This window comes from Anoplolepis gracilipes, chromosome 16 (assembly GCF_047496725.1).
Source record: "Anoplolepis gracilipes chromosome 16, ASM4749672v1, whole genome shotgun sequence".
NCBI classification, from domain to species: domain Eukaryota; kingdom Metazoa; phylum Arthropoda; class Insecta; order Hymenoptera; family Formicidae; genus Anoplolepis; species Anoplolepis gracilipes.
Window position 1 is genome coordinate 3,532,345 of NC_132985.1, and position 27,679 is coordinate 3,560,023.

General features: G+C 32.0%; 2 protein-coding genes across 2 annotated transcripts in view; one reads left to right on the forward strand and one right to left on the reverse strand.

Annotated features, from left to right (window-relative positions):
- Window positions 1-27,679, reverse strand: part of Muted (biogenesis of lysosome-related organelles complex 1 subunit 5) — a 50,349-nt gene that overhangs the window by 14,271 nt on the left and 8,399 nt on the right. The window lies entirely within an intron of this gene.
- The window catches only part of LOC140674569 (uncharacterized), a 59,806-nt gene continuing 36,927 nt past the window's right edge, over window positions 4,801-27,679 (forward strand). The window contains exon 1 of the mRNA XM_072908205.1: window positions 4,801-6,371. Within this exon, the coding sequence (XP_072764306.1) occupies window positions 6,252-6,371 (120 nt within the window). The 5' untranslated portion in view covers window positions 4,801-6,251. The remainder of the gene's footprint in view (window positions 6,372-27,679) is intronic.

Genomic DNA, 27,679 nt, shown 5'->3' on the forward strand with positions numbered 1-27,679 from the left:
TTTCATTAGCGGATAAATCGAGAATGCGCGAGGCGCGTTTTGATTTCACGAGAGTTTTACATTTTGCCCTGTAATGACAAATATTTAATCGTCGAGAGCATAATTTTTAAACTAAATGTAACAATAATTCGCCCGCCCGTATCATACATATAAATGTTCATTATTGCTACAAGACAATATCACGTATTTTGCGCAGTTAATTGGTAATCCCCTTCGTGCATGATATCTGGATACACGCATTTGATAAAATTCTGACAGGCAGGATAAGCGATTCGCGGCGCGAACAGATAAACGAACCGGGTACGAGGGTAGAATTTGAATCGTCGCTCTCGACAGAGACGTCCCGCTCGCTGCCAGTTAAAACTGCCTGTAAATTTCATTATTTATAATGTCCACGGTAACTGAATTTGAATACGAAATTATGTGCATATATATATATATATCTTAGCCTTCGGCTCGTCAGGTCTGAAGCACTTTGTGAAGAAGAGAATCCTCCTCTCTTCTCGGGAAATTAGCACCGCTCTCTGGCGCGACTACCCGTGAATCTCTCTCTAATGCCCGCTCGTTCTCGTATTTTAAAACTGCCTTAACAGTACTCAGGCTCACAGTTGATAATCTCCTCCTGCTTTAATTAATCCACTTGTGCGAAATGTTGGCAAGAAGTGTATTTCGACGAGATTGGCGAGCGTGCGCGAAATTCGAAGAGCGGACCTAACGAGCTTATCACATTTTCATGCCTTTTCATACCCGTGTCGTGATTTCGATAAACGGTCGCGTTATACCGTGTCGTGTTTTCGATATTATACGTGTAATCATTATAAAGTTCGCATTAAATCATTTCACAACGCGGCGAGATAAAATATAAGTTACCGCGCTCACCTTCAGTAAAACGTGAAAAGATTCAAACATAAGATTCATTATAAATGAGATATTCACTTTAATCTCTTGGCATCTGATAAGGTTTCTAATTTTCATTTCGTGTATGAAATAGGTAAATATAAAATACGTGAGAAATTGCCTCATAATTATTCACATCGAAATGAATGAGCGTTACATAATAGCATTCAATGATGAAATATAATTCGGTATTGATACGGATGCTTTGTATTCATCGAATATAATTAGTAAACTCGCCATGTTTGAATGTGTAACGTATGAATATTTAACACATGACAAATCGTCGCGACAAAACTTTACTGCTCACAAATGTAGAGCATGTTTAAATTCAATTTTCTATTAATATTTTAATTGGATTTAAAAAAAAATTGTCCCCTCTATCTCAATTATTAGGTCGAATAATATTATATTCAAAATATATATTGATATATGTATTCACTGCTCAATTTTAATTATAAACCTTTGTAAAGGTCAGGATATAATTGCAATAATAAATTGCTAATGCAATAAAAAGAACACGAATCGCAAAATTACATTGCAAGCTCGCATTAGTCATCGACGACATATTGTATGACATAAATAATTATCTTTATACATTTTCGCACAGTACCGATTAGCATTTACGTATATACATATATACTTATGAAATACAGTCGACTAACAAAAACGAATGAGCTGCGAACATTCGAGTTAACAATCGATCTCCCCGGAGAGCAAAACTGACAATATATCGTTCTGCTAAGTATTACGGGCCAACAATTTCTAAGTGCAATTTCTCCGTCGAGAATTCGCGTAACGTCTGCGAAGCGAGAAGAATTGATAATGCGATAAACCAAAATATAGAAATTAGAATTATTGCATTTCTGTATTCTTTCTATGAGGAAAGTTGTGTGTTATATAATATATCAATATAACATTGCGCGCTCATAAAAGTATGTTATTTATTTCGTATAAAAAAATGTTTTCCAGAATTTTTTCAATAGTTCAGTAGTTCTATTTTTTCAAATTAATACAACATTAAAAATAAAAGTAGACATTACGCACGTGTTGCTCTTGTAAAAACTATTATTTTCGAAGTATAGCTTTGGTTAGCAGTATTAGGCACCCTTAAATTTTCCCTATTTCTTATTTTGTTAATAATATATAAATACTAAAAAGATTTAAAAATGTTTAAAAACTATCGATAGCAGTTTAAAGCTGAAATTTCAAACTATAAAATGTTTTTTTAATTTTTCGTTTGCGATAATTTTTCGTTTAGTATTGACAACATGTCTGAAAAATACAGATTTAGTTTCAAAATTATGTATCTCGGTAAAAAAAAATTATAGGAAAGTTTAAAAAAAAGCATTTTGTAGGCAAAATGTTGTAGTTTATGGAACTTGACTTAAATTTTTCGAGAGAAATTTTTTTACCGAATTGCAGAGTGTCAAAAATACGATAAAATTTTAAGAAACAATGTTCTTTTTTAAAACACAGAACAAGGAAAATACAAAAATTTTTTAAATTACCGATAACAACTTTAATGCGTTATCAGTTATCAGTACATTACTACAAAATGCTTTTTTTTAAACTTTCCTAAATTTTTTTTTAGTCGAGATACATAATTTCGAAACTAAATCTGTGTTTTTCATGTTGTCGATACTCGGCGAAAAATTATGACAGACCAAAAAATGAAAAAAAAACATTTTAAAGCTTGAAATTTCAGCTTTAAAGTGCTATCGATAGCTTTTTAAAATTTTTTAATCTTTTTAGTATTTATATACTGTTAACAAAATAAGAAATACGGAAAATTTAAGGATGCCTAATACTTTTGACCACGGCTGTATATAAGTATGAATTCAAGTATATATACTTGGAAGGAAAAGTACAGATGTTTGTACCAAGATGCGCTTCACATCACTCTTCATATCCAGTGTAGTGACCATTGTACTTCCGGACATCTTGGCTTTGCGTGGCTCTCTTTTTCTCTCTCTCTCTCTCTCTCTCTTTCTCTTTCTTTCTCTCCTCGTTCTCTCCTCTTCATCTATCAGCGGTGGGCAGTAGTGGGATGCTGTCGTACAGCGGATTGAATGAACGAATTAAACTTTCATTGCACCGATGTGGTCCCCACGAGGGACATCGTCTTCGTTCTTCTCTCGCGGTCCACCGCTCTCCTCGTGCCTTATTATCTTGATTTGCGCGCTTCTTCGTCGCCGTTTCCGGCGTAATGCTCTCCTTCTCTCTCTTGGTTTTTATTATTGCTTGCAGTTTGCGCGCTCATCTCTTCACGATCTCTTGTTGTTTCAGCATTTTCTTGCGTTTTTGTTCCCCTTGCATTTTTTTTGGCATTGTTCGCTGCATACCGTGGAATTGTCGATTACAACTGTCATTGAGATACTTCCTTTTGTGTATTGTGATTGCGTAATTACGTCCATTAGACATAAAAGAATTATTCTCATCGTACTTATATAAGTTTTTATAGAGAACATTACAAGAGTCTAATGTAAATGTAAAAATGTACTTAGCAGGAAACGTTTGTAAAATTTACAATCGTGAATATGCATTTTAAAATAATTTAAGCAAATAAATAAAAATAGTCGAAGATAAGAATACAGTCAAATAAATTGAATAAAAAAAAACTGAGGTTTTATATCATCGATATAATTTTTCAATGTCGGAGACCAAAGAAATTATTATATGTCGGAAGGATAAAAAATTTAATTGATTATATCACCTTGTGGCTTTTCTGATGATCGCTCTCGATAATCGTCTAGGACAAAGCTATGAATTCTACGCTTCTAAGCGACGAAGTGTAATGAGGTGTAAGATATTAAGATATTGAACAACCAAAAACTCTATCTCGTTTGGTTTCGGATTCAGCCATTGTGGCTCTATTTGGGGAACAAGATGCTTGGTACGGTCGATACGATTCTGATGGCATCGTTGAAAGCTCGAAGAGGAAGTTTCGCCGAAGAAACTGAAGCTCAACATAGTTGCAATTTTGAAGGTAATATTCGTAAAATTTCCTTCTCACATATGTAATTTTCTCTTCTTCCTTTCCACATTCTTCTGCATCTCAGATAGAGAATTCTATTTCCATTTGGAACTTCGCATTTACATCTCATAATATTGCTACTTGCGCATCTTCATTCGTGATAAGTTAAAATAGCATTATCATTCCGTGAGGAATTATTTTTTGCTTTACCTTTAACTTTACTCAGAAATAGAAATCTGTAGAGGAGAGAGAAATTTCATAAGAAGTAAATTCACTTATCCTGACGGCGATTATGAACATTAAAATTATGTGTTTCTAAGCTAAAATTAGAGATGCAGAATTAGTATTATGAATATTATTGTATTTGTTTTACAAGTTATTTTCGTTTTTTAATATTTAAAGCAGAACAAATTTAGTTTTACAAGAGATAATATTTTTATTGTTTAAATATAATTATACTTTAGAGACTAGAAGAAACGTAAGTAACGGGACTTTTTTTTTTTTTTAACAGAAATCCGTATTCTGCAACTTACGTACCACTCAAATTAAAAAAAAAAAAAAATCCGTGGATCAAAATTCTTAAAGATAAATAAAAATATATTTCCCTTGCCATTGATATCTCGTAAATTGCTACAGCAAAACATTTTTGCCGCGTTAAAGGGGAAACCTAAACGATCGTCATCTTCACGGCATTTCTAGGAGAATAACAGTCCGTTGACTTTGTCCCAGTTTGTATCTCCGTTTTCAGATTCCCTTTACGATCCTTCGCGTTTCTCCCATCCGTCGCTCTTTCGCCCTCCGTCTCGTTATCCCCCGTTATCCCTACTATCTCCCTCTTTGTCTCTCTCTCGCTCTCTCTCTCTCTCTCTCTCTCTCTCTCTTCGTTCCTCTCCGTTCGTTCTGGCGTCGCCGACGGAGGACGGACGGACGGCCGTACCGAACGAGGACCAGCGCAGGCAGACTGCGAACGTCAGAGTGCCCTCCGACTTCGTCGCGCACACATCCCTCCTGGATCGCAGGCACTATCGTGGATACGTTTTACGAATCGGATGCGTTTTACATTTAAATTATACATTCATACAATCGCGCAAAACAACGTGGTACACTTGTGTTCACGTTAGTGAATACTGGTGGTATACTTGCGATTTTGCACGAGTCTTCTGGTTGCTCGTCATCACGAGGAGCAAAACGGAAATTGAAAACGACGGTGCAATCCGGTGGAGAGATACCGTGAGAGAAACTGAACTTCATTTCGCGCGGAATTGCCGAGTCCGCCTCCGAGCTCTCTCGATTACATCAGTACGGAATTTCTGTCTGTTTCTCCGAGAATTATCTCCGAAGATCCGTACGACCGACGGAAACATCCAGTACGATTATATCGAAGATTTTACTACCGAGAGTCTCTTGGGGGAAAAAAAAGAAAAAAAGAAAGAAAGATCTCTCTAAAATTATCTGCGAGCGAATCTCCGTGCGATTCGTCGAACGTCTCGGGGAGATCAGTGTATATAAACAACATTAATATAATCACTCGATACGAAGAAATCTACTGTGAAATAAAGATATATTTTGCGGTAAAATAAAAAGCCAAAGTATCAAGTGGACTATCGATAAATCATCCCCTCGTCAATCTAGGATGGATATCTGGAAGAAGCGACACTCGTAGAACTTCCGATATTGGTGCCGTGCTCTTTCAAGCGTGTATTCCAATTTTTGTTGGAAATCGTGGGAGAAAACTAGAATCGGTGGAATATTGTGAGAGATCAAACACGATGCGTTGAAGAAGCATCGATCATCGCGGGCCAAAAGCGAGGCGGCCTAGGCGCGCTGGATGTTCAATTAAAACGTTTCAACATCGAAAACAGGATAAACGAGTAGATAGTGATAGCAACGAGTAAAAAGTATAAGTCGAGAGAGAGAGAGAGAGATAGTCGTGTGACTCGTTTAATTTGAAGCGACAATATGTTGCTGTAGAAGAGCATTTTTTATCTTAATAAAAAAATTCTAGAATTAATATTATATATTCGTGAAAGGAAGATACCTTGATTGGTTTAAAAACGTAATTAAAAAAAGGGTGGTGTTTACATGAAAAACATAAAAAGTGTCGAATATCCGTGAAAGAAGAATTTTCTTAAGCGTATCACAAACAAAGTGTGTTTTATTTTTAAAAGTTATCGTGGTTAAATGATAACGGTGATACGGTTGAATGGATGTAACTGAGTTACTTAGCGCGGAGAATTAACGTTACATCAGAGCGGTACAAACGATATAAAAGTTTAAATTTTAACGTTTGCACGGCAAGGGCTGCTATATTAATTGCCCGTCGTAATTGGGGTTTGTAGGGATCGCGCTTAATTAGTTCGGGGTCTCTAACGGGTGAACGATGAAGTGGTACGTGCTAGTGTTGATATTCGCCGGTCTGACTAGAGGCGATAACGCCATCACTGACAGGATCACCAAATGCCCGGACCTTAATGCTCAAGACGAGATAGATCTCGACAAGGTACGTGCGTTGTCGTTATCATTTTATTATATGATAAACAATAGTAATCATTCTATATAGAAGTATATTCACAGTTTCTAACACATATGTATATTTTTTAAATATATTATATATAATTATAACTTCATTTTTCTATCCATCTATTATTAAATTAATAAATAAAGATTCAATATAATATGAATCTAATTGAAACTCAATTCTTATCTAGAGATATAGCTCTTGGAGAGAATGTTTAGAGAATAAGTATGTTTGTTAGTTTTTCAAAAAAAACTCGTAACTCGTAATGACAGATTTGTTTATAATTTAAAGATCAGCTTTTAAAATAGAATGATAATTAGAAAAAATATCTATATATTAATTATATATATTTGAAACATTGTAAGTACTTTCTTTTTTACACATTTGTTATAAATTTAATTCATTTCTCTTCTCTTCTTTTAGACATATAATTTTTAAAGAATGTTGAAAAAAAAAAAATATATATATATATATATAGCCATTCATTTATAATTTAAAGAAAAATTGTACAAAAAAAAATAATGTTGAATCAAAAACATCATCAAAGCTAAAATTTATTCTGTTAATTCAATAACATTAATCAGATCAATATGTCATATATTGAATAATGTAATGGAATTAATAAAATAAATTTTAACTACACTGATGTTGTTAATTCAACATTATTTTTTGTCGTGTACATTATACAAAGATGATTATAAAAAAAGATTTGTATTTTCTGTGACATATAGCACATCTAGATATTTAAGATGTACTTGGATAAAACGTCTACATAAGCGAGGATAATATATCAGGCTTTTAATATGTTTCCCGTCACAAGCATTATTCGTGATGCTCGTCGATAATTCACTAGTATGTCATAAGCATTACTAGTGGTTGCACGGCATACATTTGCCTTAATACAACTTTCGACGATTTTGCATTTCGGGAAAGAAAAATGTTCGTCATTTCACAAATACGCCATTAACTTTGGCGTAAGCTTTGTCAATATAATTTTCAGCATTCTGCCGTACAGCATTGTGATTATTATTTCATATTAATTAATTATTTCATTTAATTTTCTCCGCATTTAATAAAGATAAACTTTATCAATATTATATGTGGTCACCAATTTTCTTTAACATAATACACGTTTGTTTAATATACCAATAAACGCATTATAAATATGTTTAAAATATTCATAAACTGTGTGATATTGATTTTGTTTGATGCACGAAGGATTTAATTTAAAACACGTAAAAATTGTAGAATACAAATTTTCTAATTAGTAGTTAAGTTTCTTATTATTAGAAATTATATATATATATATATATATATATATATATATAAAATTAGTTTTCTAAAAACTCGTAACTCGTAATGACAGACTTCAATAAGTGGGATATATGTGTCGACTCGAATATCGGATATAGCGAGTTTGATAAATTAGCGATACTAATAATATGACAGTATCATTTTAATCTCGTATATGTCAAAATTTATTAATGAAAAATAATATAGAGACATATAGAGGAAGAAAAATATAATAATGAAGAAAGCTATTATAATGAAGAAAGCGTTAGTTTAATAATATTTAGTCTGAAATTCGAGACCTTTTCATTCAAGATTAATATCATCAGTGGTTTTACTCAATTTACCTACAGATTTTTACGTCAAATTAAAAAAAAGTATATAATGCTGTAAAGAAATGTAATGCTTGTTTTTTTTTAAACATATCAAAGCATTAATATTATTTATTATATTGATAATTAATTAAATGTGATTTAAACTTTAGCAAATTAAAAAAATTAAGATTTTTAAAATTGTAAAGATGAATAACGCGTTTATTTATTGTACTTTCAGATTTATTGTATAGATGTTGTTTTTAACAGAGTTTTTATTTATTCCGATTGAATCGGTTCTTAATTTATTAAATGTGCATTCTGAAACCATTTAAACAAACTTGATACATATCAATTTTATTTCTATGTGCGCGATGTGCATGTTCCATTATCTATATGCATGTAACACGACGCGTTCATTGATCAAACTAGGTCTAACAACGCCGTGTGTCATGGTCTTAAAAATCAGGTCAACCAGTTCTTTCTTAGCAAAGAGCTGCCAAAATTTAATTCACCGAGTAATGAACGTATGCGAATTTGCATTTTAGTACATGAAACGCCACTTCCAACTTGCGTCGCATAAAAAATGACCGTACAAATGATTAGATGGTCCAAAATGCAAATGTCACTAACACACGTCTAGATAATTTTGATGAATATAGTAGAATTTTTTTTCCTTTATTTTTTAACGCAGAGAATGTAACTGTACACAAGTATTACAATTGGACCTACAATCGGTGTGGATGAACCGCGTAATGGTCCGCAGTTGGGCGAAGCTTAAAGTATCGTTAATTCAAAACAATTACGAGGTTCCTGGCACGCTACCTCTACGAAGTTGTTGAGCCGTTCCAGCTTATATAGTTACATACGGAGTGCATTAAGTGTGGGTCATAATTTAAATGGTTGCGTCCAAGACTCGTAATTCCCATCCCACGAGGTTAGCTACGTAATTAATGGATCACTTTTTCCAGCGCGCATAACTTTCTATCATATGTAGTGGTAAGCAAAGTACCACGTGTGCATAAGGCTATAAAAATTCTTGAACGTTAAAAATAAAGTCATAAATATTCTAAGAATCATAATCGATCAATCCAAATAAGTTCGGATATTTTAAAGCGAATTAAGATATATTGTGTATCACTTATACTGAACTATAATTCGTGTATAATTTGATGATGTTTCATAATATTGCAATATGTGTAGGATTATCGACATATGTGTGAAGTTATCAAAGTTATGTCGGCTTAAAGCTTCACGCAGGGTGCATTAAGTGGTCGTTATGAATTAAATCGACGTGTTCAAGACCCGTTATTTCAATGGAACAAGGTTACTCGTACGCTAACACATGCTAGATGCTATACTTGCTAAGTATACATTAGTGGTGTTCGATAATCCTAAAGTGCCATTAAACATAATATTTATCTTAAAAAATCATGTAATTTTAGCTAACGATATTTCTTGAATTTTTTATAATTTTTAAATTTATAATCTTAAAAATATATATTGCGCAAGATTATCTTAAAAACTTAAATCATTAACCGTACGTTTGTATCAAGAACTTTAATAAAAGTTGTTCTTACAATGTTGAGTTTAATAAGTTAAAACTTTATTTTCGCAATTATTATTATTATTATCAATACCATACGAGAAAGTTAGTCGCGGACGACCAGTTTTCTTGAAAGTTTGTATACTAAGATTGTGTATAGCGAGATATTAAATTAATTATTTCTTTATTACCGGGACTAAATTGTTAGGAATGCTTTGACATAGTTGTGTAGTATTTTTATTCATGCAAAATATTATCATTCATAAATTCAATCAGGTTAAAATTCGTAAAAAAATAATCTCTATGTACATCTCTTCTTTCAAAAAATGCACAAATTGTTTATGTAAAATTGCAGCATTTTTTAAATTATAATTTATTTTTCCTACAGTGATTATTTTTACGTGAATATTTATCGTATTGTATTACCAAATTCCAAATAAACATGAGTGTATCGGGAGTTTTCGATTTTATAATTTCATTTCCAGTTTTACAGATAAAAATTTTAAAAAAATTTAACGCGAATGGCAAATATATATTGTCACACTTCTTGAAAACGGAACTTTAACGAAATTTTTCTTCACGTATTTCATAAACTATCTCGTTCCTGCGTTTCAATGCCACCGAGTTAACGTCTGAAAGACCACCCTTTCTCGTAGCTTTTCCCATATCCCCTGCACGAACTGGATTTACGCTACATTATTATCAAAAGCTCCCTATCGTACGGCCAGTTCTCGACGTTTCTCTTTTCGTCTTTCAATAGGACTCCTATGAGTTGCGTCCTACAGTCTTGCAATGAGCCAACGAGAAAAAAACCCGACTTATCTACGATTTTAAAAAATGGAAAACAATGATGAAAATAATATCTATGTGTGGAAAGTGCAGAAAATGTAGATCTCAAAATTGTTTTTGCAAAAAAAAAAACCTAAAATCGGATTCGAAACACGTTATATTTTACAGCCGAATAATTACCTTTTTCTTTTATTTTTCAATATTAAACAAAGAGTGAGAGAAGAACTGATTTGATTAATGTATCAACATTTTTTCGATTCCAGATATGTTCCCACAAAAATATTCATCAATTCTCAAACTTACGTAAATTTATAATTTGTACCCGGTATAACTAGTTAACTTTAAATATATATCTATATTATTGTGTATTGAAAAACCCATTTATTATTACTTTACTAGAAAAATGCCTAATGACTACAGTTTTTTAAAACCGACCATTTGCTTTTCACATTTGTAGACTTGTACCCGCATTTCGGCTGTCGGTCTAGAAATAGCGTATAATAAACTGTTCCTGCAAATGGTCCTTGTGACGTGTTGAGAGCGAACGTAACTGCAAACTGCATCTGCGGCGCTTTCATTTGCGACCGCGTCGTAACCGCGGCGAAATCGCAGCCACGTCGGCGGCAACGACGGGTAGGCGTTATCTTGCTCTCGCGAGAGAAAAACAAGAAAAAAAAAAAATAGAAAAAAAAATAAAATAGGAAACTTTTCTCCGCGCTTTTCCGTTGAAAAGGCTTTCGGTGTAAGTTTTCGCGGCAGACAATAAACCACGGCCATTTCTCATTGTGCCGTTGTGCGTACAGCGCATTGAGAGAGAGGGGTATTCACCGACGACATCGAAATTTATTTGCGGAATTATTCCTTAAACTTTTCGCACCGGTAATTTGCATGTGGTTTAGAATTTATTGTACAAGTAGCAGGTGTGTTTTTATTATATGTTTGTACGAATTGAGATGTTATTAAAGAACAATTATTAAAATACCCGCGACAAGTTTTAATCTAAAATAATAAATATAAAAAGAAAGATACAATTTTTTTTACAGTATTAAGTTTAATTAATGTTCAATTTATTAATTTATATTAATTTTGCACCGATTACTTTGACACGATTTTGAAATCTTGTTTCTAAAATAATGTCAAGTCTAACATGTGCTGACTCGTAGACACGCGTCAGTTATGTGAGTTAGTGTATGCGCTTGTTGATAATGGTGTACAAATGTCGTGACATATATCGGATGATAATGTGTCTCGCAACGCAACAGACTGGACATAATTGTCACAACGTGCCGTTCTCTAGTATTCAAATATTTCCGTATCCTTGTACCTACGTTCTATTTTCGATCATTTCCGCTATAATAATTAGTCACGTACTTGCATTTACACACCCGTCCACGTTTGTGTAAAAAAATATATATATCTATTATATAGCCGTACAAATACAATCATCGCCTGTCTAAATATTTGTTTATCGTTCAGTCGTACAATTTCGTTTGAAGGTACGAAACGTCGCGACTTGTTTCGGCCTTTGCGGTTTCCAGGAAGAAATTTAATAAAGCCTCTGCTCTTCTTCCTTTTATTTATGGAAATGTCCTTTCTAATACCATAGGATCTCTGAAACTTCCTTCGATTCCATTTCGTTCCACCGCGTATATGGCCGAAAGAGCCTTTGGCTTCTTGACGTGTACGTTGACTAACGTTTCTCAGACTGAAAAGATCTAGCCTATCACAGAGAAAAGAACCGTATCGTATAACAAAATCAAAGACTTCGCCTTCTTCGCACATATATCGTTCCCATTGTCCTGACGACTAACCCGGTTATGCACGTAAAAGTATATATATATATGTACCGAATATAAATTATAGTCGCTACGCGAACAACAGGCAAGCTGTTGCAGCTGAAAACGCCCGCTCTGCTTTGCAACGCGTTGCATTTGCACTTTCGAGGGAGGAGGAAAAGAAGTAAACTTTCTCTTTCGCCCCTCGCTTCGTAGCTAAACTTCCGGAACGAATTCTTCGTCTCTCGAATAGCCTCTTTGAGGTTGGATACATATTCCAAATACGTTCGATTAAATAATTGTGGATCGCCGCGTGTATTAAGTTTACGTAAAGTTTGTAAGTTTTATGTAAACGGGTATTATTACACAAATTTCCATTATATAACTTTATGTATGAATCTTCTAAAATTTCCCCCCCCCCCCTCTCTCTCTCTCTCTCTCTCTCTCTCTTTCTTATTAATAATTTGTCAAAAATCTTTGTTTTCAATTTAAAAGAAAATAAATTTACAATTTTTTTTTCACGTAATACATTATAAAATAATTCAAATACGAGATCTGTTTTATAGCCAAGATGTCATTTATGTGAAAAGGAAAGATAACCTCGGGAGATGATAAACGAGCTCCCGTCACACATGTTGCACACGATGAAACGCTAACAGACAGTTGCTCGTTAGTTAAACATCAAAATATATCCGTCGCTTTTATTATTAATAGGCTTTCACGGTACATTTTCCAAGGAGAACGAACTCGCGTGTGGCGAATTGGAAGGTTCGACTTTTCGACTTATTTATCGACCTTCCATAGGAAGCTTCCTATAGAATATTCGTTCGAAAAGGGAGAATGGGACGATCCATTTTTCTCATAAAAGTGCAATTACTGAAAGTTGCCGAAGCCGACTCCCTTTCGACATTCTCTTTACATCGCGGCTTCTCCAATTTTCTGCGCCGTTATTCTGTAGCGATTAACATTAATTCTGTTGGATATACAATACGGACTGAAAGCAAAGCGACAAAACGTTGTTGCGGCTGGAGTTACGAGCAGGCTGTTGCAACCGTTGAATCGCTTTCAACAGTGCACGTCGGTATAATTGCAGGCATGCTCGCGCGCGTTGGCAGCTTTCCACGAGGCGAAAAAGAGTCGGCCTATCTTTTTCCGGTTCCCTTTCTCTCTCTTTCTTTCATTCTCCTTCTCTCCTTCTGCTGTCACCTAAAAAAAGGACACACACACACACAACATGATATCGTTTTCAGTTTTGGATGTAACAACGATTTCGTTCGTCAAAGGTGTATCTACTGATATCGAAAATGATTGTGCGTGTAAAAGGATATATTCGCTATAAACCGTCTGTCCAAATGTAACTGTCAAAGAGAAATAGACGGCTTTCTGTATTATGTCATACAAAAAATGTTTGCATGACATAACAAACAATAACAACAAGAAATTAGTAAAATTGCCTTTACATCATATTTTGCCACTATATATAAATGCAATTATAATAAAAATATTTTATAATAAATTTAAATTATAAGTTTCTCGTTTTAAATTATATTAATTCATTAACTTAATTTAATTTACCAAGTTCATTAATATATTTGCCAGAGTTAAAAGAAAGTACCAATATATTTTTTCATATAAAATATAAAATATTTCATATAGTATTTTTAGTAATTTATTAACTTAATATTTTTTATACGCTGAATAAATAAAAAGAATTTGCGTTTGAATCGATTTTATACGTGAACTTTACCGAGGGTATAACAAACCTCCGGTAAGTCTGCACTGAGAATTGTCACACTTTCTATAAAGTCCGAATATAATTGATTGAAATGATTTTTTTATTTTGCGTATAAAAATATTAAGCTAAGAAATTATTAAAAAAGTATTATATAAAATTTAATATTTATATAAAAAAATATATTGGTATTTTCTTCAACTCTGGTAAATATATATATTTATTAAATATATATATTATAATATAAAAATGTAAAAAAAAATATTTATGCGCGTATAAAGAAGTAAGTACATCGTCTTCGCTGCCGCCTTGTAAAAAGGAGACAGAAAACAGTATATGCGTTTACTATGCAAAGCTGGCCAAAGCACCAAGTTTACATATACGTGGTTTTCTATAATTTTATATATCAATTTCTTATATTAATTTTATATATCAATTTTTTATTTTTATTATTATAATTTTTATTTATTTAAAGTTATAAATTTATAGTATTAATATAAATTGCATTTATTTTTGTTAACATCTTATTCGCTTCGAATATATATATATAGCGTAAAAATATTATGTGTATTTATGTGTGTCCGTACATGTGATTCGAATTATGTGAGTGTTATGTAAAAGTTTCTACATTATATTGTATAATTTGCATGTTTAAGTGTATTCTTAAGAATTCTCACCGTATGAAAAGGTATCGAAATCTCTTGTGCGCTATTTCGTAAAGTTCTTTTCTCGAGTGCTTTTAACAATTTAGCATATCATTAAAAACATGTGTGGTATATTATAAAAACGCTACGTGACATCTTATAAGATTCAATAAGTGAATATTCTATTAAGACTTGTTGAATTTAAAGCGAATTTTGTTTTGCTAAAATTTATTTTTGCTTCTTTTATTTTCGTAGAATTTTAATTTGAGACACTGTTTGTGACACTTAAACTGTGTATGTAAGAATAAAAAATACTTATGTCTTTCTAAGACATCTTATTAGTTTATTAAAAATGTGCATAATATTTTGTGCTCAATTATATCATTTCTGAATCTCCCAGATACATAAAAGTCATATTATAAGAATTTAGAACATGATGTAGAATTATATATAATTATATATAATTATATATAATTATATATAATTATATATACTTATATATAATTTTGTCTTTATAAAATAATTATCTTTTCAAAGTTCTCATATTATCTCATATAATTTTAAAGAGATTTAATATATTTTAGTTTTAATTTAAAATTTATTATGTAATATTTTTGTGTTTTGAAAATAAAAATAAATCTTTTATATTTAATTAATTAGTAAAAAGTAAAATATCCAATATGAGAAATTTTATAAATTGCATTAGATATATCAATTTCTACGTGATATTTAATAACGCTATTTGGAATTATCCTATATATTAGTTTAACGTGAAATGTTATAGGTATAGGATTACTGAATTACTGTAGGCAACCGCCATATTGAAACAGTGAAAGTTTCTAATTTCGACCAACTTGATGTTCCCAATTTGATCCTCTGAATTCGCTGTAACTTGTTCCTTGGTTGCATCAAGTGTGGTATACATCCACAAATCAAATTTCCATCAAATTCATTTATACTCAGATCTAACTCCGATTAAATATGTTTGCAACTTAAGTAACTCAATTTTCTCTATTTAACATATTTTAAACATAAATTATATATTCATAATTATTTAAATGTTAACAATATTAATAATTACTCCGTTTTATCTATTCTTCGAATAAATATTGATACCAGATAATTTTGACTTTATCAGTTTTCATTTTAGAAACATAAAAATAGAAATTAGAGGATTTTTAAGTATGTGTGGTCATTTTATATTCTCTACATCAAATTTTTGTACTATATTAGAATATTATTATTATTATGTAATATTATTTATATTACTTTGAGTGTTATTATTTAAATAAAGTGTGTCCTAAATGTGTATAGTCACTAATAAAAAAAACTGCTTAAAAAAATTAGAATTTCTAAGAGCATGTAATTAATTTTTAAAAAATATCGATGTTTCTCGAGCAAAAATTTTTTTTTTGGTACGCAAACTTGTATCCACTCGATGGCCGCGGTGTATTTCATATATCTGCATCACGATTAATCCTCTGGGTTTACCCGATCCAATTCGCCAAAAATATCCTTCCCCTCGTGCCGTAGATTCGCGGCACATCTCCCCAAAGCGGGCGAAGCGGGGATTAACATAAATTTTGTTTAAAAAGCACGCGGCGAGAGCATAAAGCGACCTAGTCTCACGCTTATGCACAAGCCGCCGCGACGATGCGTTTGTCCTGCAGGGCGGGTGAAACGCCGTCCTGGTGCACTGCCGAAGCCGCAACCGCTAGGCGAGGGGGGGGGGGGGGGGCTCGCTTTTCAAGCCCGGGAAAAAGAATCCAATGTTTCCGTGCCACCGGGCGGAAACGCTCGCTTTTCTTTGTAGCTCGACGATTTACGATCGATCGGGATTGCGAGAAGATTTATTAGAAGACCCTCCCTCACCGATCGCGTGCGACTTTGGATCGTCTCGACGCGTGTTCGCCGCGTTTGAATAAAACACCACGCGCGATGAATCGACTGTCAAGACGCACACGAAAGAAGAGAAAATTTCGTGTAAAATATTTTTTTTTTAATTGAACTTATAGGCCGCGCGCGCAATCATCACTTTATATTAATTTTTTTATACTGCGACTGACCATTGTCGAATCGTCGCCATCGATCAATATATTTTTACGTATTTTATATAGTTGCACACTTTAATACATATTCAATATTGTTAATTTCGAAATAATTATTTTAATGCAGTACTTTACACGTCAAACATGATGGATATTTTCAAGTTGATGAATTATATTGTAATTATTTTACGTATTACCGATGAATCAAAGTTGTTCAATAGAGTATTACGAGTTACTGCCGAATTGCGTGCACCATCTATTCGTCGTAACTATCTGTTCCGAACAAAGCGGGATACCGGGCGATTACTGCGAAATCTATTTTAAATTCGCTTTTAAAGCCCAGGAAAATCCAGGAAGTGGCTTTTCTGCGAGATTTATGACCGCCAGAGATCAGAGAAGATTTGCGTTTTCGAGCGCAGACATCTTTATTGGCGGGAGATTCCTTTTCTAGATGCGTATTTAAAAATGTTTTATTTTTCTATATATAATTATTTATATATAGTTTTCTATATATATATATATATAAATAGTCTTCCATATATGCATATTCTATATATAGTTCTGTATAGTATAGTCAACAAGACTTTAAAAGTTTTGTCATGTAAAATTAACATTGTTGTGACAAAAATTCTGCATCTGTGAACAGGTAATATTTTAAATGTTGTTTAATATTTTTTGCATATTAAGATTATTCATCGAAATAAATATTGATACTATTTTATTCGATATTCGCGCGTAATATAAATCCTAATAATATATATATTTATAATAATTACAATAAATTTAATGTAGCATTTAATTTATCGTGGCATATTATTTGATTATTTAATAATCAAATATAGTGCATAATTATTAATTACAATGATAGGATTAATTAATGGATTATAATAAACTATTATTACACGAATTTATAATTACGAAAAGTAAACAAGGATTATTTTTACGACACATTTTTCTAACAAAATCTTACGACAAGATATTTTAAGAGAGTTTTATTATTCAATAATATGTAAAAATACTTGGAGAATTAATCTTGTCTTTTTAAAATTATCCACAATATATTAGTCGCGCTAAATTTATTTTCAATAGATAATAGTAAAACGCTTTGTCGATAGGCACATTTTCATTCCTCGCCTCGTTTGATACTCAGAAATAGTGGGCGCGTCTGTGCCATTGATCAGCTTGATGGGCTCTTACATAATATGTATTGGGTGAATGATCGATCGGTAACTATCGAATGAATTGAGGCCAGGAAGATGTTACGAATAAAAACGATAGTAAATGAAAAGTTTTCCGTGAAAACTTCTGATTAGTTGTTTCGACATGTTTTCCGCGCGCACGGAAAAAGAATTTTGAAATATGGTTCGCAGGATATAAGACGCTACGTGCGTAAGAGAAATGAGATTAACACGAAAAATGCGACACAAAGTAAAAATGAGAGAATTTAATCTTTAAATAAATTTAATAACTTGTAACATATACGAATCGGAAGCGGAGGTAACTTTTAATCAAATTTTTTAGTAGCACAAACAGAGACAAGTTTCTTCCTGCATCTCAATTGATAATCTTGTTATCATCAACTTGAATTTATTTTCCACTGAAAAGTATCCGTGTAAAATGAAATGCAAAATTGTAAGGGTAAAATATGTTAAAATCTTTCAGCAGTTAAAAACTATATTTATTTTTGTGGTATTTAATTTAACTTTCATCGCCTACTTTCTCAACATAAAAAAAGCAAACGATGTTTTATCTGCTTTATGCATGATATAAAAAATTCAGCAAAACTGGTGGACAATCTTTTTGTTTTCTGTCCCATTAGATTTCATGAAGAATTGATAGAAGTTTCCTCGACAAAAACGAAATGAGTTTATAATGATATTTTATTTAGGTCTTTATGAAAGAAAGAAAAAGAGGAATATTTTTTTCATAGAACGAATACTTTTTTATGTGATGAAAAAGTTAAGTTATAATTATATTATATAATTTCAACAGGTATTTTTTTTATCATATATATTAAAGTATAATTTTTGATACATATTAGATGAAATACATTTGAAATTAATTTCATTTTTTCTCCCGCTGTTCTGCAGAAAAATTTCATTATCAATTCTCGATTATTCCACCAACCCATAATCCGCTTTTTTCCGTCTCTCTCGTGCCGTTAAAAAAGCTCTGAGCGAAATATCTGATAAGACTCAATTCGCAACAAACATTCGATTCGACACGACTCGATCCGATAGTATAGAAAGCTGCGCAATCGGCGCTTCCATCCGGATCTCTTTTGCGCAAAGAAAGAAGGCTTTTCAACATTTTCCAGATAGCGGTTAACTTGCAGCCGCGATGGGGCAAGAAACGTCCCCTTTTTACCCTCGGCTTTCTGTCGGACGAGGTAGCGCAAAGCCCCTGCGATTCTTTTCCGATCGATCACGATCGACCCGGAAGTCCTACAGATGAACGGACATTGCTTTTTGTTTCTCCGTCGTTTTAACTCGCTCATGCAAGTCGTGCGAGAGAACGTACGTGAGTGTATATGTGTGAGAGAATAGCGAGAGAAAAAGAGCATTTTATTATACCTTGGGGCAAAGCCCCTTGAGGCTATCTCGTATCATGATGCATATACACATTAATGGATGTACAACGTAAAATTTACGTGAATATAGGTAAATGCGTGATAACGGAGTTTAACAATGTAATCCGATAATATGTTACTATAATGTGTTCTATATAAAAAGAAGAGTTGCACACAATAATCGGTTCTTGTAAAAACCAATTTTATTCAAGTATTGTTAGTAAAATACTTTCGTAATTAACTAAATTTAATCTTTTTTTTAATAAATAAAAAATAATATTTAGCTTATATTAATAATCCAAAACATCTAAAATTCCTTTATGTATTTTTAGATCAGCGTACTAAAACTTATAATTCATAATTAATGGTCGCAAAGTTTTTAATGTCAAAAAACCTTTTGCTAGAAGAGAAACGAAAACCTGTTTTTCATTGTTCTATTCATATTTTTTATTTATAATGGAGCTGAAAAGCTTTTCACTCGCGAGCACAAGTAGGAGTTATTGGGTCGAAGAAAAGAGCTCTGCCGCGTCAGAAGACACGAGAACTCCAGAAAGGTCATAATAATCGGAATGCGCGCATTCCAGAAATAATTTTTCCTTCCGAAAGCACGGAATAACGCACGCACCGAGCATTAATAAAGCGGTCGTTTGCGTAGTCTCGCGATGAAACACCACCGTTCTCGGTTGCGTTCCCGCTTGCGGTGAATTTGCATTTCAAGATTGCGTTCTTTGAGAGAGAGAGAGAGAGAGAGAGAGAGAGAGAGAGAGAGAGAGAGAGAGAGAGAGAGAGAGAGAAAGAGAGAAAGAGAAAGAGAGCTTCCCTCCTCGCGATCACCTCCTCGGGATTTGAAAAAACTCATAAGAAATTTCGGCGAAACTTTTCGTCGCGCGTCGTCTGTAAACGAAAATCCAAGCTTTCCCCCGACGCGACGCCATGGCTGTTCAAGATTCCGAGACAACGGTGAAAATATCATACGAGAACGAGGGAACATTCTTGACTTCCGCACCGGTGACATTCCGACGTGACGCCATGGCAAACGTTGAGCTTGCAGGTGCGCCGCGATCGCTATTTCATATGCACGCGCGTGCACCGGAATATGCACTTGCACTACGTTTTAATACCGCGATAGAACGTCGAATCCGTTGTTCCGCCGTGTAAGCTCTTTTCGAATAGCTATAAAACTTGTCTTATCTGTGTAACGTGTCTAGAATCAGCGATAAATAGGGAATGTGTTTCTTAATTTTTTACAACTCGGAATCCTCTTCGTCGATCCTCTTATCTCATTTTCAAAAGTCTTGTGTACGCAAAATTATGGATTTTCGAAGATTATCGACTTTAAACATTTACTTTTAGAGTTTTATTATAATTTTCGCGTTATGTGAATTTGCATCTTCAATGCGTGTGCTACAATCGTACGTCTACAAGCTTCTGAATTCTCTATCACGCTCGAATTTGAAGGAACTTTTCCTATATTTGCTTGTCATCCTATGGATGCGACGAAAGAATATGCTTTTCTGTGACAGGCTGCTGAGTCTGTTTGTATTCAAGATCTGCATTGTCTGACCCGCAAAACAAAGCGAACAAGCCGGTGACTTTATTTTCTAAAGCAGAGACATTGTCGTGATATACCATGTGAGTCTTGCTGCGACGCAAAAAAGTACTTAAAATAAAAATACTAAGTTCTTAGAAAAGATTTCAGGTAGATAATGTTGTATACATAGTAACATTAATTTGATTATGAAAACGTTTGTTTGTTTTGTAATAAAATGTTATTTAATATACTAATGGCCATTTTATGCGTGTAACAGCCCTTTGAAGTTCGAAACGTGTTTACACTCTAGTGAGAAAATTAATAATTGGACAAAATCGTTGCGCGTTTTAGTAAATAAAATGTACTACATAAAACTTTGTAAATAAAAATGTAACATTAACAATTTTTTTAAATTAAAAAATATTATCTCTTATAAAAATATGGAATAAAATCATTAAACTATTAAAAATGTGTCAATAGAATTCTTTTCTTATACTGTGTGTACATATTATAAAAGAAACGAATGTCCCGTACACTCGACGAGTATATTCTTCGCTATCCTTCACTATGCTAAATATGCTTTGATGTAAAATTGTCGAGCGAAAGAAATGGAACGTACGATTGAATTTCGAAAACTAAAATAAATTTGGAATTTATCGATAACGCATACACACACATACAAATACACACACACACACACACACACGTATAGTAAAATACAATATAAAGTATGTATGTAATATATGTAATATCAAATGCAGACTTTTTATTGACATAAACGTCTTACTGAATATCGGAATATTTTTTCTCTTTTTAAAATTAAATTTATACTGTGTGAATAGTGTTCGTGTGTGTGTAAACTTTATAATATAAATTTAATTGAAAACTCCAACAGCAAATTTTGCTGGAAACAAGAATACTTAAATATCAAAATATATTATAATAAAAATATATCAGCTTTTAAGAATATTCGTGCAATTTTAATTTAATTTTAAGGTTTATATTCTTTTTTTAGATTTATATATTTTTTTATTATAAGCGTTCGAATACACGTGAATCATTGACCATATATGTAAATGAAATCAACGTATAACGATAAAACCTAAAAAAATTTTTATTAATTATATAGTAAAGCACATTAAATAAAGTATGACACAAATTAATTTTGTTAATGAGAATACAGTAGTAAATAACTTCAGTAGCAAAAAAACTTCCTTTTTAAAAACATTAATTTTAAAGGAGGAAAACATAAAAGAAATTTTGAAAAATGCAATAATAAAACACATGTATTTCATTAGTTGATGGAAGGTAGCAAATCCCTGGATGTTCACACACGTACATGCGTATTAGCCAGAACCGCCGAGAGTTTAATTATTTGGTTGGCATATACGCTCGCGCGAGTACACTAATAACGGAGTCACGCGTACACGCGTGTGTTCATAGCAAGAATAAACAAACGGCAGATACGAGAATGAATAATTCTGCGCAGGAATAATCCGCGAGTTTGGAAAATCCACGCTGAAAGAGAGAAAGAGAGATAGAAAACGCGTATCTGCGGAACGCTTTTTGGGCCGTATGGAAAAGCGACAAGCTTTTAACTGCGGATTTACCGCGGCTTCGAGACCTCCGGTTTCTAGACAACTTTTCGCTCGACTGCCTCGTCGAGTACATCAAAACGAGACTTCCTTGCAACGTAGAATGTGTATCATTTTCTGTTACATCTCTTTGAGAGATATCTGTGGGATTGAAATGTTATCGAAGCAGTACACAGATCTCTTAATAAAAAGATAAATTAATAAACTTATAAAATAAATGAATTTAATAAATTTAATAAATAAATTTGATAATTAAATAAATAAATAAATTTAAATTAATTTAAGAAAATAAAGAAAATTGCTGAATGACGACTTCTTCCACTTCATCAACGTTCCTTTCTATAAAAATTTTTACATTCAAAATAAAAATAAGGAATTCGTTTTTTTTTTAGACATTTTGTACAATAATCACACGAATCGCCCTGTATTTCGTCGTGATGGCAGTGCCTCGATGTTGGATTCTAGAATCGTCGCTGTGCGCGCTTTTCTCTTACGACTTCAATCCAATCTGCATGCATCACGTTGCAGTACATACCTACATGTGCACTATGTACGATATATGGCGAAACTCCATGTATTTCGATACACGATGTGTTATCCTCTTTATTACTTGAACGGGCATACACGATATGCACGAACATATATAACGTCGAGTTAGCATTTATGCATTGCATCGATGCAAAAATCGAATAAAGTAAGTAGAAGTGAAAGAAACTCAAAGAAATCTTCTATCGAGTAACATTGACAATCAGATGAGTCAAAGCAGAGAAATGATACTCGAATTTAAAATGTAAAAAGCAAACATATACATACAAGATTAGGTTTATTATTTTTCATTATCATTTTGAATGCTCTGTGAATTATTTGTTCTTATATTTTCGTTTTTAAAATTTTAATAAACAAGCTTGTGTGTATCTTATATTTAGATGATATATCAGTATAAAAGAAGAGGTGCGAAATGGAGGGGAGGGGTTTACAGAATTATGTAAAACGATTACATAGTGGAAAAGAAATTTCATATTCTTGTCTCATGTGTGTGTGTGTGTGTGTGTGTGTGTAGGTTATTAACATATTTATATTCAATATCGTAAAACTAGGGAATCCTAAGAAAGTGTTATCATAGACTTCCTATAGATTTTATAATAAAATTGCTCGTAAAAAAAATATTCAACGATATATGGAAATATATTTTGTGACGAGGAAAAAAAGGCTTTCTTCTCGATTTTTACGAACCATATATCGTTTGATATATATAAATATTCGTTTATGTGTATAGAAAGTTAATTTCATATGATTCATCGTAAAAATGTTATTTCTGGTCAATAAAAAGAAAAATGATGACAATGTTTTTACCATAGTATATGAAATTGTAAATTGAGTTTCAATCCCGTTATAGTGTTTAAAAATATTTCCCCCTCTCTAAGCCTGTATAAGTAATGCTATCAGCGTAAAATTTTTTCCGTCGATGATAACTTTCAACCATTTCAACTGGCAATAACAATGTAAAATTTCATGAACGATCGCGTAATTGAAGTGCATTACTGTTGCACGAGTAACGAACGGATGCAAAATATACTATCGTAAAATGAATAACAACGCATATATATATATATATATATATATATATATATATATATATATATACATAGATAGTTTTGTATATAAATGATTTATTTTTTCAGTTGCAAATATCTTTTAATTAAATGATAAATGTTGTCGATTAAGTGTAGATTAGTTTTGTTTAGAGATTGGCAATCGAACTATTAAAACCGGTTTAATTAACTTTAAAAGATACATATTAAATACAACTAGATCAATTTTTTTAATCATGTGTAAGTTTTATTTAATCATATGTCTTTAGCAAATATTTATTATAATCAATTGCAACTTTTTAATTTTTATTTTCCAATTATCACATTTAAAATTAACTAAAGTATAAATGTTATCGAATTATAATATTGTATAATAATATATATATTCTCTACTATGTAAAAATAGAATACATCTCTAACCACTCATACATATATATTATTACTGACAAATATACTTTATTTTCTTGGCAACTTTGAAAATTGAGAATTGCCAGAAGGAAATTTAGACGAAAATGATTTAATCGCGGAGAAGGCACAACTTAAATGGGTTTTCCTTATCGCGAGCACAACTTTTACGACATCGGCAATTTAAGGTGGTGCAGTTAACAGTGATATGGGGTTTCATAAGCCAACATGCAAATAGAATGCATTTACTACTGGTGTAGCTAAAAATAATGAACGTAGCTGACAGAAGTGCAATATCACGAAACAGATAATAAACGATCATATTAAGCTCAACGCACTATAATATCTTTCTGTCAGCTTCTAGTTTTGTGCGGTAATAATTTTCTCCAAATTATCAATTAAAAGTATTTGAGATTAAGTAATTTTCAGAAGTTACCATTAAGTATCTCATATAAATGTGATATTATTGTTTGCGTTTTTTTGGACTTACAAATTCTATTAGTCCAATTATATAAAATGTAAAATAATAAACTTTCTTTTTTCTCGACTGTTCTTTTCTTTCTTTATGAAAAAATTTGAGAAAAAAAAAAAGAAATAAAGAGCAGTAAAACTAATTATTATTAAAACGCAACTTCGTGAGTGCATTTAAATTTTTTCATTATACTCTATTCTGCGAAACGAAGTTCCACCCTGTCAAATAACCGTAAATTATACGGTAGCTAAACAAATTTCGGGCCCTTTTTTCTCACCAATTCTCTACTACATGTAGCGAAACGTTTCCTCGCGAAACACGTAATTACTGACGATAATTTAATGACGTGTATGCTATTAGTACCACATGCGACACGCGTGATAACCAAATCATGATGTGTGGAGGACGATTGGCCTGCTGTCAGTTATTTGTTGCGCAAATTGTTCAATCAGGCCATTTACGAAATTCATTAAAAGGGAAAAGAGGTAAGTGCAATCTAATTTAGGGAAGCTATTTTTCGAGCGGGCTTTTAACCTGCTGTGATGCGGCACTAGTTCGTTTCTGTTTAATTACTCACGTACGGTACATCCGATAAAGTCTGCGACTAGTGAAATGTGTCGATCGAGAGTCGGATTCCTTCTACTAAAGCTGTCTTCGTGGAATAACGTCCATCGATAGACATGAAAGACAACGTTGGTATCGAAGGTTGTTCATTAGCGCTTGCATCTTTTTACGACGGGAAATTTTTTCGAGGTAATTTTATCCGTTCTATTTGCAGTTGAATTGACACGTTTGTCTCGAATAATCTCGTATGCATTGTAAAATATAAGCGCTGTAGGACAGAAAAAAAAAGATAAAAAATATTGAACGCGAACAAATATATCATAACGCACGTATGAAAAAGTTGAGAGAATAAAAACTGCGGATTTTTTACAAATTAAAAAGTTCTAACCGCACGACATACTCCTGTCCATTATGCGTAGAGAGATACAATGGCAGAGAAAGGGTCATATCGAACGTGTGTGATACCCGCGTATTGTATTCGCATAACCGAGCAAATTGGATCACCAGACTGTCGAGGAATGGAAATACACTAACAATTAAGCGCAGCTTCTATTGCAACGCGCATTCTCCAACGATACAAGTATTTTAGTAAAAGAATATTAATTTATGCTTGACAATTTGATTTTTTAATCTGATGCAAAGCGAGAATAATCTTGCCAGTTATTTTGCTAATCTTTTCATTTTTGATGTATATTTACTATGTATTTATGCATCACAGCTTTGACACTAACAATAAGATTCAAATAAATACTTAGGAAATATCTATAAATTTTTATGTACTTCACATGTTAAGGCAAAACTATCGTGACATAGCCATCGTGTCAAAGGTATATTACTCTATCACCCTAACTTGGTTTGACGTCCCCTCTGACACATACTTCGGAAGTTTGACACCACCCTACCATCGTAGATACATTATGAATAATATAAATACGTATCCAGTTTAAATCTTTAAAATCAATTTGGTTGCTATAAGACTTGAATTGGATTAGATATGCGTTAGAGAAGCAGCAGTAAATTATTTTTGATAATATATAATATTTTATATCTTTACATATCCATTATAATCTAATTTTTAAATAGAATAAATATTTTTTATTCTACACACAGTATATACTTTTATAACAAGTTCAATAATAAATAATAATTAAATAAGTTAACTAGTAAACTTGGGAAATGAAATAATGTTGGATGATGAGCAGGGTGCTTCATAGAGGTTACTTCGCGCGATAGAAGTTTTAATAGAAAAAAAGCTTCTCGCATAGAGGTTATCAAGCAAATTTGCATATCATAATTGAAAGAGCAGCTGGATAAAGAGATATTTATAATATGTTAAGATTATCGATTTTAAAGTTAAAATATTGTTAGTCGCGTTACTGATCTAAAATTGAATCCTAATCATATTATCGTTTTGAGAAATGGATAAGATATTTATTTATTCTTATTAATAACAAAATATTAATAGTCGCGTTACTAATCTAAAATTGAATCCTAATCATATTATTTTTTTGAGAAATAAATAATATATTTACTTATTCTAACAATAGATGTAATGCGCTATTTTATTAATTATTATTATTTACATATATATTTTAATTATATTTAAATTAGCTTCTCTTTATAAAATCTTTTACAAAATACTCTTTTTTCATACTTTAGATGATTTTCAATATTAAACATTTTAATAATGTGACAATGGTTCAAAATATAGTTAAAAAATGTTTTTTTAATTATTTAAAAAATAAGTTTTTGTTCTTTCAGTAATTGTGATGTTAGGTTTGCGCAAAGTTGTTTATGTGTATTTTCAATTGTTTATTATATTAATAAAAAAAATAATGAAAATTCGTGAAGCGTGTTTGTTCAAGTCAAATTTCGAAATTTATATTGTTGCACTTTTTCCGTGCGTCTGATTGGCGATCAATGACGTTGAAAAGTTAATATTGGATTTATCTTTCGACGACTATAATTATTCCATTAATTTTGTTGTTCCTTGTGTTCTGTATTCTCATTGTCAGTTCAATATTAAAGTTGACATATTATCTTTTCAAAAAGTGTAATTTTTTGCGCAAATGCTTGTAAATAAATGACAGTAGGAAAATAAATATCAAAATTAATTAAAATCAATCAGATAGCACAACAATAATATATCTCGAAAACTATTAATTATTTTATTAATTCTCTCTATTTTAATATAGAATATATTTTTATATAAATGTAAAAAAATAAAGTATAAAAATAACTTATTTTTTTATACTATATAAAAGAAAAAGAAAAAAATATATTTTTATATAAAATTACATGTAGAAATTATAATATCGTGTATATTGTAGGAATGGTACTGCGATCGAAAGAACTCTCCAGTGACATACGAATGCTTGGTTAAACTGGAGAGCCGGAAGAAGATGAAAGGGAAAATGTCTTAGATAA